This window comes from Arachis stenosperma, chromosome 8, assembly GCF_014773155.1.
Source record: "Arachis stenosperma cultivar V10309 chromosome 8, arast.V10309.gnm1.PFL2, whole genome shotgun sequence".
Lineage (NCBI taxonomy): Eukaryota > Viridiplantae > Streptophyta > Magnoliopsida > Fabales > Fabaceae > Arachis > Arachis stenosperma.
Window position 1 is genome coordinate 8055080 of NC_080384.1, and position 12141 is coordinate 8067220.

Sequence of the window (12141 nt, forward strand, 5' to 3'; positions counted from 1 at the left end):
GGCATCTTCATGTCATCTTTGTTGCAAAAAAGTGTTATTTCAAGAGGTTATAGTTCTAGATAAAAATTTATTTTTATATAAAATTGATATTTAAAAATCGTTAAATAATTTAATAAAATTATCATCTAATGATTCTCAACTATTAATTTTACATATACCATAGTTCCATATGTATTATTTGAAACAATGTGAATATTCTGAACCAAAAACAGAAAAGAAAATAAAAGAAACAATGTGAATGTTATGTCAAAACACTTGATAGTATTTTGGTGGACTGTATTGTTCAATCATTTTGTTGCACTAAAAAGTAGTGTGATAATTAACTCATGTTGATATGATGATATCTATACTAGAGATGATATAAATGTTGTTTTGGTTAATTTTTTTTTACCATACTTTGTTTTTTGTCGGTTATAGGCTCCACCTAGAATGTCGAGCTTTTTCTTTTAAAAAAAAAAACATGAACTGGTGTCTACCATGGAAAGTGATCCGTTTGAATTATTTTACTTGCACATCTTTGGATTGTTTAAATTTGAGGAGACGAGGATAAAGTAATCCATTAATCAACTTTAAATCAGATAAAATGTCATCCTAGATTCCTAGTGAACCGCATGACTTGTCTTATTGTTTAGATACTAAATCTTTTTTTTTTCAGTCCTGTGGAAACTCACATATTCGGACAACTGGATCAATTAGCAACAAAATAAATCAACATTAATTAATAAAATTATGAACGGTATTTACAGCACTAAGACTATTTACCACTCATCTCATGATAGCCTCTATAAACCTAAAAATATCTGAGAAGTAAATGCTTCCCAAAGTAAAATCACTATATAGGTTATTTTCTCTGCCAGTAAAACGCTGGAAACATCTCCCATTGCTACGAAGTGCAGATGATTACCTCAATAGTTCATCATATGATCCTAGTGCTTCAAGAATGCTTTCTACCCAGCTGCAGCAGGAGGAAGGTACTCAGAAACGGATTGTATTAACAAGATTTTAAAGTAACACAGGGAGCAACAGAATTCTGTTCGTACTAAAAATCCTGATATAATGAATTATAATAAGAATGATTTATTGAAACTGGAGTCAATCCTATGTTACTAAAGCCTGATATATTCAAAAAAGAAATATAACGTGGAAATAGAAATCAGCTTTGTTAAAAAGAAAACTTCTACATGATGACAGGCAGGAAAATTGTACTCAGCACATAGAATAGGCACTGAATACTTGAGAGCAATGCACATAGAGGATTTGTGATTTACCCTTCCAGGCCTGGTTGTGTTGGGTAGTACACATTTCTGAATCCTAATCTTCTTGCCATTGCAGCAGTCGTCTCGCCAATGCATGCAACAGAATTGTTCCACTCTGAATCAGAAAGAAGATTCTTCCAAGCACTGTAGCAGCGGATGACAAAAACCAGTAAATTTCATTTTCTCTTTTCTATATATATATATATAAAAGGAAGAATGAAAAATAACTGAGTGAAGTGCTAAATAAATAAGACTGAACTTGCTAAGAACAAAATTCTACTTATTTCTATTTAGAAAATTAAAAATAAGACGGCCAACTTGCCAAATACTCCAGGATTCTTGTAATATGATAGTATTAGGCTTAATTAGTAAGGGACAAAGACAGCACCCAGTTAGGAAGTTGAAATAGTTTAATGGATTCATCGTGTTCAATACATATATCCAACAAGCAAAGAACTGAAATACCAAATCCAAACATAATAATAAATCATTTCCTAGATTTGAAGTAAATATGAATTCTTTTAAAATTCAAGAATCAAAATTCACAATAAAAAAGAGAAAGAAGAAACCAAAGGCTAACCGAATAGCAGATGGTGAAGCTACAGTGACAACAGGGGCAGCAAGTGCCTGCTTAAGAACAATTTGGTCTACATTTTGAACTGGCACCTGTCAAATAAGTGAGAATCAAACTGTCGTAAATTTCCAAGAAGACTGTGAAATAGATCACTTTAACATTAGTAAATATTACATTTATAATAATTAAATCTAATTAATGACATAAAACACACATTCAACATGTGGTGCTTGCAAGGAAGTACTTAAGTATTGGACCGTATATATTTTTAGAAAAAAGGAAACCAGCACTAAAGCTAAAATCTTTTACCGTTGTGTATGTATTCATCCTAATAACCTCAAATCCACGCTTGGAAAGTCCTTCCTCTGGTTATATAAATATCACACAGACGATTAGCACATCAATTAGCTTGAAAATAGCAAATGTTATACAAAACCCAAGTTTGAAAGGTGCAAAATAATAACTCTGTTACCAATCTCATTGCTGGCCTTTTCAGAAGCAGGGTATAGAACAGTTGTTTTATTTCCAATCTTTGGAAGTTCTGCAGCCAAAACCTTTCCTGTTGCTGAAAATCATCAAATCCATATTAAGTTTCACTTCCAAAAGACTCGGCTTAAAATTCCAGATTCACACTAAACAACATGTTAATCTACTGAGTGGTTAGACTCCCAATTCACTTTCACTAAGAACCACGGAAGCACAGAACCTAAGCAAAGCAATCTCCTGCCCTGCCCTATCAAGATGCATATCTTGGAACTACCCACATTTTCCTCTAATACCCCAAAATACTTGCGAGTTTTGAGATGTTACTTTATATTTCTTAAGTCAGTTATCCAGCTTGATAAAGAAGCAAAACTGGGGAGCATAATACAAATTCAGCCTACATGAATACACACGGATACCTTTTGATGGTGCGAAGGCAACATCAAGCAATTGATTTGAAGACTGCATAGCTTCCTTGAAAATGCTTGCAGTGCCGGCGCCAACAACGCCTATTTTGACATGAGGCATCCCAGCAGCTCTAAGGACAACAAACAAGGCTAGGACAATCATTTGTTAAAAAACAAAATATTTAAGAAACAAAGTACCAAAAGAAAATGATGTAAAATTGCAAATAAAAAGAATAATACTGTAAAGAATGACATAAAAGGAAACCTTTGTTTCTTGTGCTATTTTGTCTATAATAATTTATCTGTACAACTACGAAATGCATCAAACAGTTTTATATAAGAAAAAATCTTGCAGCAATTTCACATTTGCAAGTATGACAACTCAGGCACAAACTAGATTAGAGATCATATAGACATTTGGTTCACATGTAACATAACAAAATTGCATTTCAAGAATTCCGGCCATAGGACTATAAGTTACAACAGAAGGCAAGGGGTATTAAAATTTCGTTAGGGAAAACAAACGATACAAGTCAATAAAGAGAATTGATGAAAAAATATTATCCTGATGTTTGAGCAAATTTTTTTCAAAATCATTTAAAATATTCCAGTAGTTCCGCATAAAGTACTCAAACAAGATCTAAAATCTTACCTCCATGCCTCTAGAAAGACTGAACCAGCTTCTGGGGAAGTTATGACAATCCAATCAAACACATTATCTGCAAGTATCAAGCATCAATTGTTAAGCAATTAGGCGCTTATAAGCATGAGTCATGTGGATTAGAAGACATACACAAAATAAGGTAGTGACCTTTTTAACTTAAGAAATCAAAGATCTGTCAATGTGAAATTTCTCCACTCTACTTAGAGGCAAGGGAAGACCTCCATGTACGCACTCCCCAACCAAGTTTCTTAAAAATTACAGTATGAGCACACATGCTGAATGTAAACCTAGAGGAAAAACAAAACCGCATCTCTATATTTGCTGAAAATCAAACCACTCTAGTCATACTAATTTCATACATTATCCAGGTCAGATGAAATACAAACAGTCTGAGACAGCATAGGAATCATCTTACATGTCACCACGATCTATAAAACTTAATGAAAACAAAGTCTTCAGCATTTGAAGCACAAACTCTTTATTTTCTGCACCATGTGTAATGGGAAATAATCCATCAAGCACCAACCCAATAAGAATTTAACATCCAGAATATCATCACTGCATCTTTCTTCCCATTAAGTGCACATAAATATAGACATTCCTTTTAAAACTGGTTTAATAAAAGATAATTAGTTCGCATACAATATCTGTACGAGATGAAAACAGCATGATTCGAACTTCACAAAATATTTGCATATACACAAGGCAAGTTTTTCCTAATGCTTACCACTTAATACAGAAGGAAGCCTATCTAAGTCCACTCCCGGTGCGTGCTCAATGAGAGGAAGTTCCAAACACTTGATTTCATGTTTAGCCTGCAGCAAAAATTGGAATTACAGCAATAGTTTCCGGGCATGTGATCAGTTAAACAATATGAAAAACAGAAGCTATCAGTTGGATCTCCATTTACCCAACTGATCATCTTTGTGCTTGAATATTTTACAGACAAATTCCCAATGGAAGAAGATATGAAGGAAGATGAAATAGTAGTAGAAAATTAAATACAAGTTATGAGGATATGCAGCATCAAGATTTGATCAAAGCATTACCTAACCTAATGAAACTTCTATATAAAATGGTTGGAATAGAATCTTATGATACAAGTAGGAGCAGATTGCCAATTCAGGTGAGTGGGAAAAATATTAAACTAAAAAGTGAAAGACTGACATGAAAACGAAAACAAAACAAAAAAAACAAAAAACAAAAAACAAAAAACAAAAAACAAAACAAAAAATGAGCATGATGAACATGTTATACTTTATCAGTCAGGTTTAAAAGAAAAGCCAATGAAGTTCAACCAATTAGTGTTCATTAAGTAATAGTTCAAGATTATAGGGCACATGTTTCAAACAGGAGAGTCTAAAGTATATTCTCTTTAATCGATCCCTAAATTCGTCTACATTTGAAAAACCTGCGGTGATCTGCAATATGACATGAATGAATTTCGCTACGTAAACTATACTAGCACTATATTTGATTGATAGAACTCACGAAAAGCAGGACCTAATGCAAATTTAGGAATCCAAATCCAACATCTGGACGTTTGTCTTTTCTTATATTCAGCACTTTCTTTCTTTTAAATTAACGTGGCTTAAAATAATCATATAATAATAATAATAATTTAAAATTCAAACAGCTAAGAAAATAGGGAACAAAAGAAAGAGAAAAAAACAGTACATACAATGAAGCATTTCATTTCAACCTTTAATCAAACACCTAAATGACATAACGGCTTAGTTGAGAAGGAAAAGAAGGAATGAAAGGTTAAGTCGGAAAGAGAAGAAAATCCAGCTAAGATAACTGAATGAGAATCGGAATAGAGATGAAAACAGAAGAGTTACATTGAGTATGAGGCTGAGAAATAAAGCACATTGTTGTAGCTGAAGCAATGCAGAGGAAACAAACAAATCCAAGGAACATAAAAAGCGAAGGTAAGGTAAGCAACGAAAGGTGAAGAGAGAGAGTAGAAGAGTTACGCACCAGAGCAGTAATAAGCTTGGCGTTCTTGCCACGCTCTCTGGTGACGACAACTTTGGGGGAGTAATTGGAAGTGGAGGCGGAAGCGGAGGTGAAGAGGGAATCGGTGGCCGAGGCGGAGGCGGAGGCGGAGGCGGAGGAAGGAGATGAGCGTTGAGGAGGGAAGAAGATTCGTCGGTGGAGTTGACGACCGTAGGGGAGAACGGAGACACAAACAGCATGTGCCATTGAAACGTGTTGGGCAATGGACGTTGTCCCCACTCCAGCTGTTACAGTTTTACAGATCAACCCCCTTCCTCCATTCTTATTTTATTCATTATTTCCATAAATATCTTCCTTTCTTTTCATTTAAACCCAATTTTATAATCACTCTGATTCTATTCTAAGATTTACTAGGCCCTAGCGACTAGCCACTCGAGCCTCGATGTATTTATTCAAGTTTAAAAATTACTAACTTTTTACTTTAGTTTTTACCAATACAAAATCTATTTGAGAGTAAGTAATAAAATGAGGGTTTTGACAACGGTAAAATTAGAGTAAATCACATAAATAAATCAAATGAATTTTAATTTTATATGAATGTCTTAAATACAAATAGAAGTTAATAGTTAAAATCATTTCTAAAAGATATTTCGATCTCTATATTCGTTTCCAAAAGATGACGGATATGACTACGTTCGTCTTTCCGTCATCTCCTTCGCTAAGATGGCTAACGTTGGGTGACGTGTTCCGTTAACTGCCAGCATGGCAGACGCCTATGTGTACGCTGTTGTTGCTAACAAGGTAAGTATGTTAAAATAATTCAAATCAGTCCCATAGATGATAAACCCTAATCCTAAATTTGATGATAAATAAGTCGTGGTCAACAATCAAAGGGTCATATAATTGGGTAAAACTTGGAATGGTTGGGTCGTGGGGAGGATGGAGACAGGAAATGGAAGTCGTAGTGGTGATGTGTTTGTTGTTTCCGTTGTACGACAGTAACGGTTCCAGCACTTCAATACGAATGAGGAGGAAGATTCATGAGGAATCATGTTTCTGCGGGTTGAAGGCTGTGATAAAAAAAAATTTGGGACAGCAGAGAACTTAGATAGATTATTCCATGTATGTCCAAGGTACCGCGTGAGTAGTGTTGAAAAAGTTGAAGTTTTTCTATATTGTTCTGTGTTATTGGGTGTTTTTTGTAACACCCTACCACACAAAGTCTTATGCTTAAATCATAAAGTTGAGGTGGTAATGTATTACGACTTCTAAAAAGTAAAATTATATAATATAATATAAGTGAAGAATTATTTTTATCTAGGAGCTTTTGAAGGAAAGTTCAAAACAAAAGTCATAATGCTCACGTGGACGATAAACGTAAACCGAGTAGGATAAGAGTAAAATGGCAAATATATATTTAACAAAGCTTCCAATTCGGTTCGCAAAGATAAATCGGACAGAGCATATAAGTATATATATACATATATATGAGAAAATCCCAAAATGACCCAAAGCATAAAAAAATGACAACATGTTTCTTCGAGTCAACCTCTAAGAGGGACAAACATAAAATACAAGGTGGATAATCCATATACGTATATAAAATACAAGTCTAGAGTAGGCACAAAAGTCATAAAGTTGGTCAGCTTCTTAGTAGTTGCAGAACTTGTCCTTTTGATAGTCTCAGCTAAGATAGCCACTAGTGCAGTTGCAGTAGGTTTAGGGGAGGATCTAGTTCTTGTTTTTGCTTTAATCACCTATAATTTAGGTGGCCTAACTACAACTTGATCCTACATAAGCCAATATCAAATGCACTTGTTAGTTGATAAAATAAAGGTGATATTTTTTACAATTGAGTAGTGATTATACAACCTGTTATGTATCTTGGCTTGGTGGAATGCTTTCAGATTGGCTGATGTCAATCTTTGTAGGAGGTTGAATGGGTGATGGAAGTGAAGGCAATGGTGCTATTACTTCTAGAGCATTATCATGTTCAACAGGGACAGCATTGACTTCAGGGTTAGCACCATCTACAACAGGAGCAACAACTGCTAGTTGCAGCTGCATCTATCTAGCATGTTCCTCAACATCCACAGCTTTCTTCTTTGCACAGCCTCTTTTATTGTGGCCAATCTCACCACAATACATGCATCTGATTGGGTTGTACTTTCTCTTCATCTTTGTCTTTGACCCAGTTGGTTGTTCATCCTTCTCTCTTCTCCTTTTCTTTGTCGATCTTCAAGGTTTGGGTTTAAATGGGGGTGGGACTAGAGCAGGATGTGGTGTTTTTTTTTCATAGATCCTGTTTTTTAACCGGATTGACATTGAAACAATAAGTCCTCCTATACACTTCCATCTTCAACTAGTCATGACTGTACTCTTTAGCCCTTTTGTCATTCTTATCCTGTATTGTTGATATTGCATGCATACACGGCATACCTTTGCAAATGAATTAAATGATTAATTAAAATGTATAACACGAATGAAGATAACTTATCTAAGTGTTGAAGTTGTTACTTGTGAGTTGCCAAAACCTACAAGTGTATGTGTGCTTTTCCAAGTCAACAACCATATTGGTTGGCCAGCCATACACTTCGTATAATTCTTCTTTTTCATCGCTAGACCACTGAGGAGCCTAATGGCTAGACAATGTTATCATTGCTTCAAGTCTACTTTATTGAACAGTGGGAAGAATTCTTTGATAGTTCTGTAACTTCTTCCTATTGTCAATCATACTCTTCATGATTATCCTTCTAACTTCCTCAGCTAAGGTCAGGATGGGCTTGCTCCTTTCTTTCTTGATTTTGGCATTGAACGACTCACATGCGTTGTTGCATATGTTATCCACCTTTGGGACCTCACTAAAATGCGCCTTTGTCCATGCATCTTTCGGCCATTTGTCAAGATACTCCCAAGCTTTCTTATTTATCAACTTAACTCTGATCATATTTCTATTAAACTCATTTGTTGTCCTCGACTGAGCACATTCCCACACTAAATCTTTTAACTCACAACTTGATCACTGCTTTGAGAAATTGTGCCACAAATGTCACACACAGAGTCGAAGATAAACCCTTGGAAACACCTCCTGAACAGCAGGGATTAAACCCTGTAGAGAAGGCAACCCACGAAAAGATATTTAATCAAATTAGTCCATCAATAATTTTCATTAAATCAAAATGGTCCCTCAATTATTTTCATTAAATCAAAACAATCCTTAGAATATATTATCGTGCATCAATTTCATCATTACCTTCTGCATGTCTAAAATGAAGCACCATTTGTTCTCTTTATAGTCTTCTAGATCCTTGTAAAGTAGCTCCAGGAACCACTGCCAATTATCCTTATTTTCCACACTGATAATAGCATAAGCAATCACAAAGATGTGATTGTTAGCATCTTATCCACACGCTGTCAGGATTTGACCCCATGCAATGTCTTCAAAAACGCTCCATTCAGTCCTATCAAAGGTCTACAACCTACCTTAAACCCCTTCTAACAGGCATCAAGACAAATATAGAATCGATCAAATAGGCAAGAACTCTTGGGCATGGGGATGACACCAACTTGTATTGTGGATTCAGGGTTGCTAGTCAGTAGCTCATTAGCATAGTCCCACAACAACCCGTACTGTGCTATTTCATCACCCTTTACAACCTTTCTAGCAGCTTTCAAGGCTCTAGTAATATATGTGCTATTCAAATACACATTACACTTTCTTACAAACCAGTCATAAACCTCTCGATGCTTTATAGTGGGATGTTTCCTAAACTTAGGTACTAGTTTACTAAGTGACAAGTTTGGGTAGCAACTCTATTCTTCCTCCTTCTTGGACAAGTGTGACTATCAACTAGAGTTTTAATTTGTCAAGACCCGTCTTGTTTGTTACATGTACAATAACAACCCATGGACAATCTTCAATATTACAAAAAGCTCTAACTCTAACTTTATCGTTCTTTATGTTTAAAATATTTATACACTACTGAATTGTGTAATTCCTAGTAGCTTGCATAAATTCAACTTTTGATTTAAATATCATACTAACCTCAAATTTCAACAGTCTAAACTTGGTTTTCTTATTAAATTGAGGATATACAATTAGTGATTCCTCATCGTAGTCCAACTGTTTACCAGAATCTTCTGAATGCCATGAGTCAGCATCTGAGGTACTTTCAAGGTCATCATCATCCTCATCTAAATCTGCCAAGAAAAAATTCAACACATAAACTACCCTAAACAGTTGCCAAATAAATCAATTAACCAACAACCCTAAGGAAGTAAACATATCAGAGTCAGAGCTTTGTTCATTTTCAGACCCTCATAGCTAGAGTCATTAGTTTCTATTTCTTTATCCCCTAATATGGTCTTAGGAGACCTATGCTTCTCTCTGACCTCAGATTTGATGTCCTTTCTTGCACCATTTTTTCTGTTGTCAGTGTTACTATCACTGTCACTACTATACAAATTGTCTCCTAGAACTTTAGGAGGCTTATATAGTTCATTTTCAGCACTCTCATATGAGTCATGAGAGTCACTATCTTCTTCTTTGATGGGAGGATCTTTCACATATTTTTCAAATCTGGTCATTCTGTAACCACTGCTACCATCTTTGTTCTTATTACTATTACCTTGTGAGTTCTTGGCTATTTGAGATGGTGTATTAGATTGAGGTGAAACTGTATTGTCCTGAGGGACGGTCCTCTTCGGCTGAGGGTGGGGTTTAATGGGCTGCAAATGAGTCTTCATAGGCTAAGTTGTAGTCTGGATGGGCTTATGGGGTGGTTTAGTGGGCTGAGAATTGGGCTTTATAGTTAGTTTTTTTGGGCTGAAAATTGGGCTTCACAGTTGGTTTGTTGGGCTGTGAGGTTGGTTTAGTGGGTTGAGGGGTTTGTTTGTTGGACTGAGGGTGACTTGTAGTGGGCATCTTGGCAGGTTCAGAATGGTACTTCTTAGCTTGGGAAGAGTTCTTCTGCTTGCTACTTTCTGCTTCCACATTGACTACATCCTCATCCATGTTGTCTACTATACATGGCTGTGAAATACAGTTCTCAAGGTAAATATTGATCACATGTTGGTTTCTCCTACAATCCTTACACGTTGCAAGAAAATCTACATCTATGACTAAGCTTCTCAGCCCGGATGAGAGGGAAACTTTAGGAGTTTTCCACCAACAGTTTCCAGCTTTAATGTATCCCAACTCCTTATAATAGCCCCTTACAAAGAACACATCAAGTGTGTCTCTATCAACACCCATAAAGACTTTCATATTGTCAGGTTCATATATCATGTCTCCATCAATAGACTTTTTAAACAATCCACTATGGTGAAACATAAATGTCATGGGAGGACCTTTTATCTACAATAACAGAGACAAAAATTCCATTAACAAACATAGAAAAACATAGCAAAACATACCCTAAACCCAAAACAAACATGCAACAAACGAATAGAACCATCACTAAATGAAATACCCATAACTAAAAAATCATCATAAAGCCAGTAAAAGCAAAGCATTTTGACCCACTCATATCATATAAGAACAGTCATACAAACCCTTAGTAACCCTAAACCCTACCTTGACTCAGAGGAACACATGAGTCACACCACTAGGAAGAGATCACGCCACAGAATAACTCAAAAAACATGAAAAAGGTTTCATCCTTACCTCTAACCGTTGTGATGGCTTTCTCTACTATCAATGTTGCTCCAGAAGATGATCAACTTTGTATTCAGTACTAATACCTCTTATGTTTTAATCGTCTTCCAACACTGATGAAGGTTGATGGCGTGGTTCAAATTTTGTGTCAAAGGCTTAGGGCATAGATTGAGGGAGATGATACGTTTTGAAGCGAAACAAAGAGAGATGGTTGATAACAAAGAGGTGATGTTTTACAACGTTTTGAATCTCTTCTGAACAATAAACGACGTCGCATCAAGGCCTGGAGGCCATTGAATCAAAACTACGTCATTTTGTTAGTGTGCCATGCTGGCAGTTAACGGAACACATCACCCAACGTTAGCCACCTTAGCGAAGGAGATGACGGAAGGACGAACATGGTCATGTCCGTCATCTTTCGGGGACGTTTTGATTAACTTTATTTTTCGAGGACGAATATGGAGATCGAAACATCTTTTAGGGACGATTTTGACTATTAACTCATACAAACAGATTATATAAATATTTTATTTTAGCCATAAAATTATATAAATAAAAACAACTTAATTCGATTTATGTTGATTCTATATAAATCGAATTCATATGATTTGAATTAGCTAGTGTAACAACAAATCAATGTAAAAGAAAAGCATTACGTATATTAAATTGAAAACAACGTATTTTGATTTACAACATTTGATAATACTAAGGTGGAGCATTATGTATATTAAATTGAAAACAACATGTTTCAACAATTGATAACACTAAGGTAAATCGAATCTAATTAATTCGATTTACTAGTATAGACATGTAATTTGATTAAATCAAATTTATTTAATTTGGTTTACTAAAGAGTATGTGCTATATAAATAGGATCAGAACGTGGAGGATTCAACAGAGTAGAATTTACAATGGCTAATGAAGATAATTTTTTAGTTCTAGTGCACTACAGAGGAACGATTAAGAAAAAAAATACGAGAGAAAATAAAATTTACTGATAAGAATTCGTTGAGTGTTTTTATCAAACTTTCTACAAATTTTGTTGATTTTTAGAATACTATACTCCAAAAATTGGGACTGTAAGAAATGAAATGGGTAGAAAAGTTATTTTATAGTATTCTTATTTCTGTTGTTCGTGATGG

General features: G+C 35.1%; 1 protein-coding gene across 1 annotated transcript; it reads right to left on the bottom strand.

The window, feature by feature from the left end:
* Positions 1-692: 692 nt before the first annotated feature.
* LOC130943843 (uroporphyrinogen-III synthase, chloroplastic) lies at positions 693-5673 on the bottom strand. Its single transcript, XM_057871884.1, has 9 exons — positions 5365-5673; positions 4112-4199; positions 3373-3439; positions 2733-2851; positions 2303-2395; positions 2140-2195; positions 1837-1922; positions 1269-1400; positions 693-955 (listed from the first exon to the last, which is right to left on the bottom strand). The coding sequence occupies exons 1-9, from the start codon at positions 5587-5589 to the stop codon at positions 901-903; spliced, it is 921 nt and encodes a 306-aa protein (XP_057727867.1). The 5' UTR covers positions 5590-5673; the 3' UTR covers positions 693-900.
* Between the last annotated feature and the right edge of the window lie 6468 nt (positions 5674-12141).

What these genes read in the sequence shown, in the direction of transcription:
- LOC130943843 (XM_057871884.1), bottom strand. Translation starts at nt 5,589, where the DNA reads ATGGCACATGCTGTTTGTGTCTCCGTTCTCCCCTACGGTCGTCAACTC. An exon ending in AAAGGCCAGCAATGAGATTG is followed by an intron (nt 2,196 to 2,302) that starts GTAACAGAGTTA and finishes TTATATAACCAG; the next exon opens with AGGAAGGACTTTCCAAGCGT. An exon ending in ACACAACCAGGCCTGGAAGG is followed by an intron (nt 956 to 1,268) that starts GTAAATCACAAA and finishes CTCCTGCTGCAG; the next exon opens with CTGGGTAGAAAGCATTCTTG.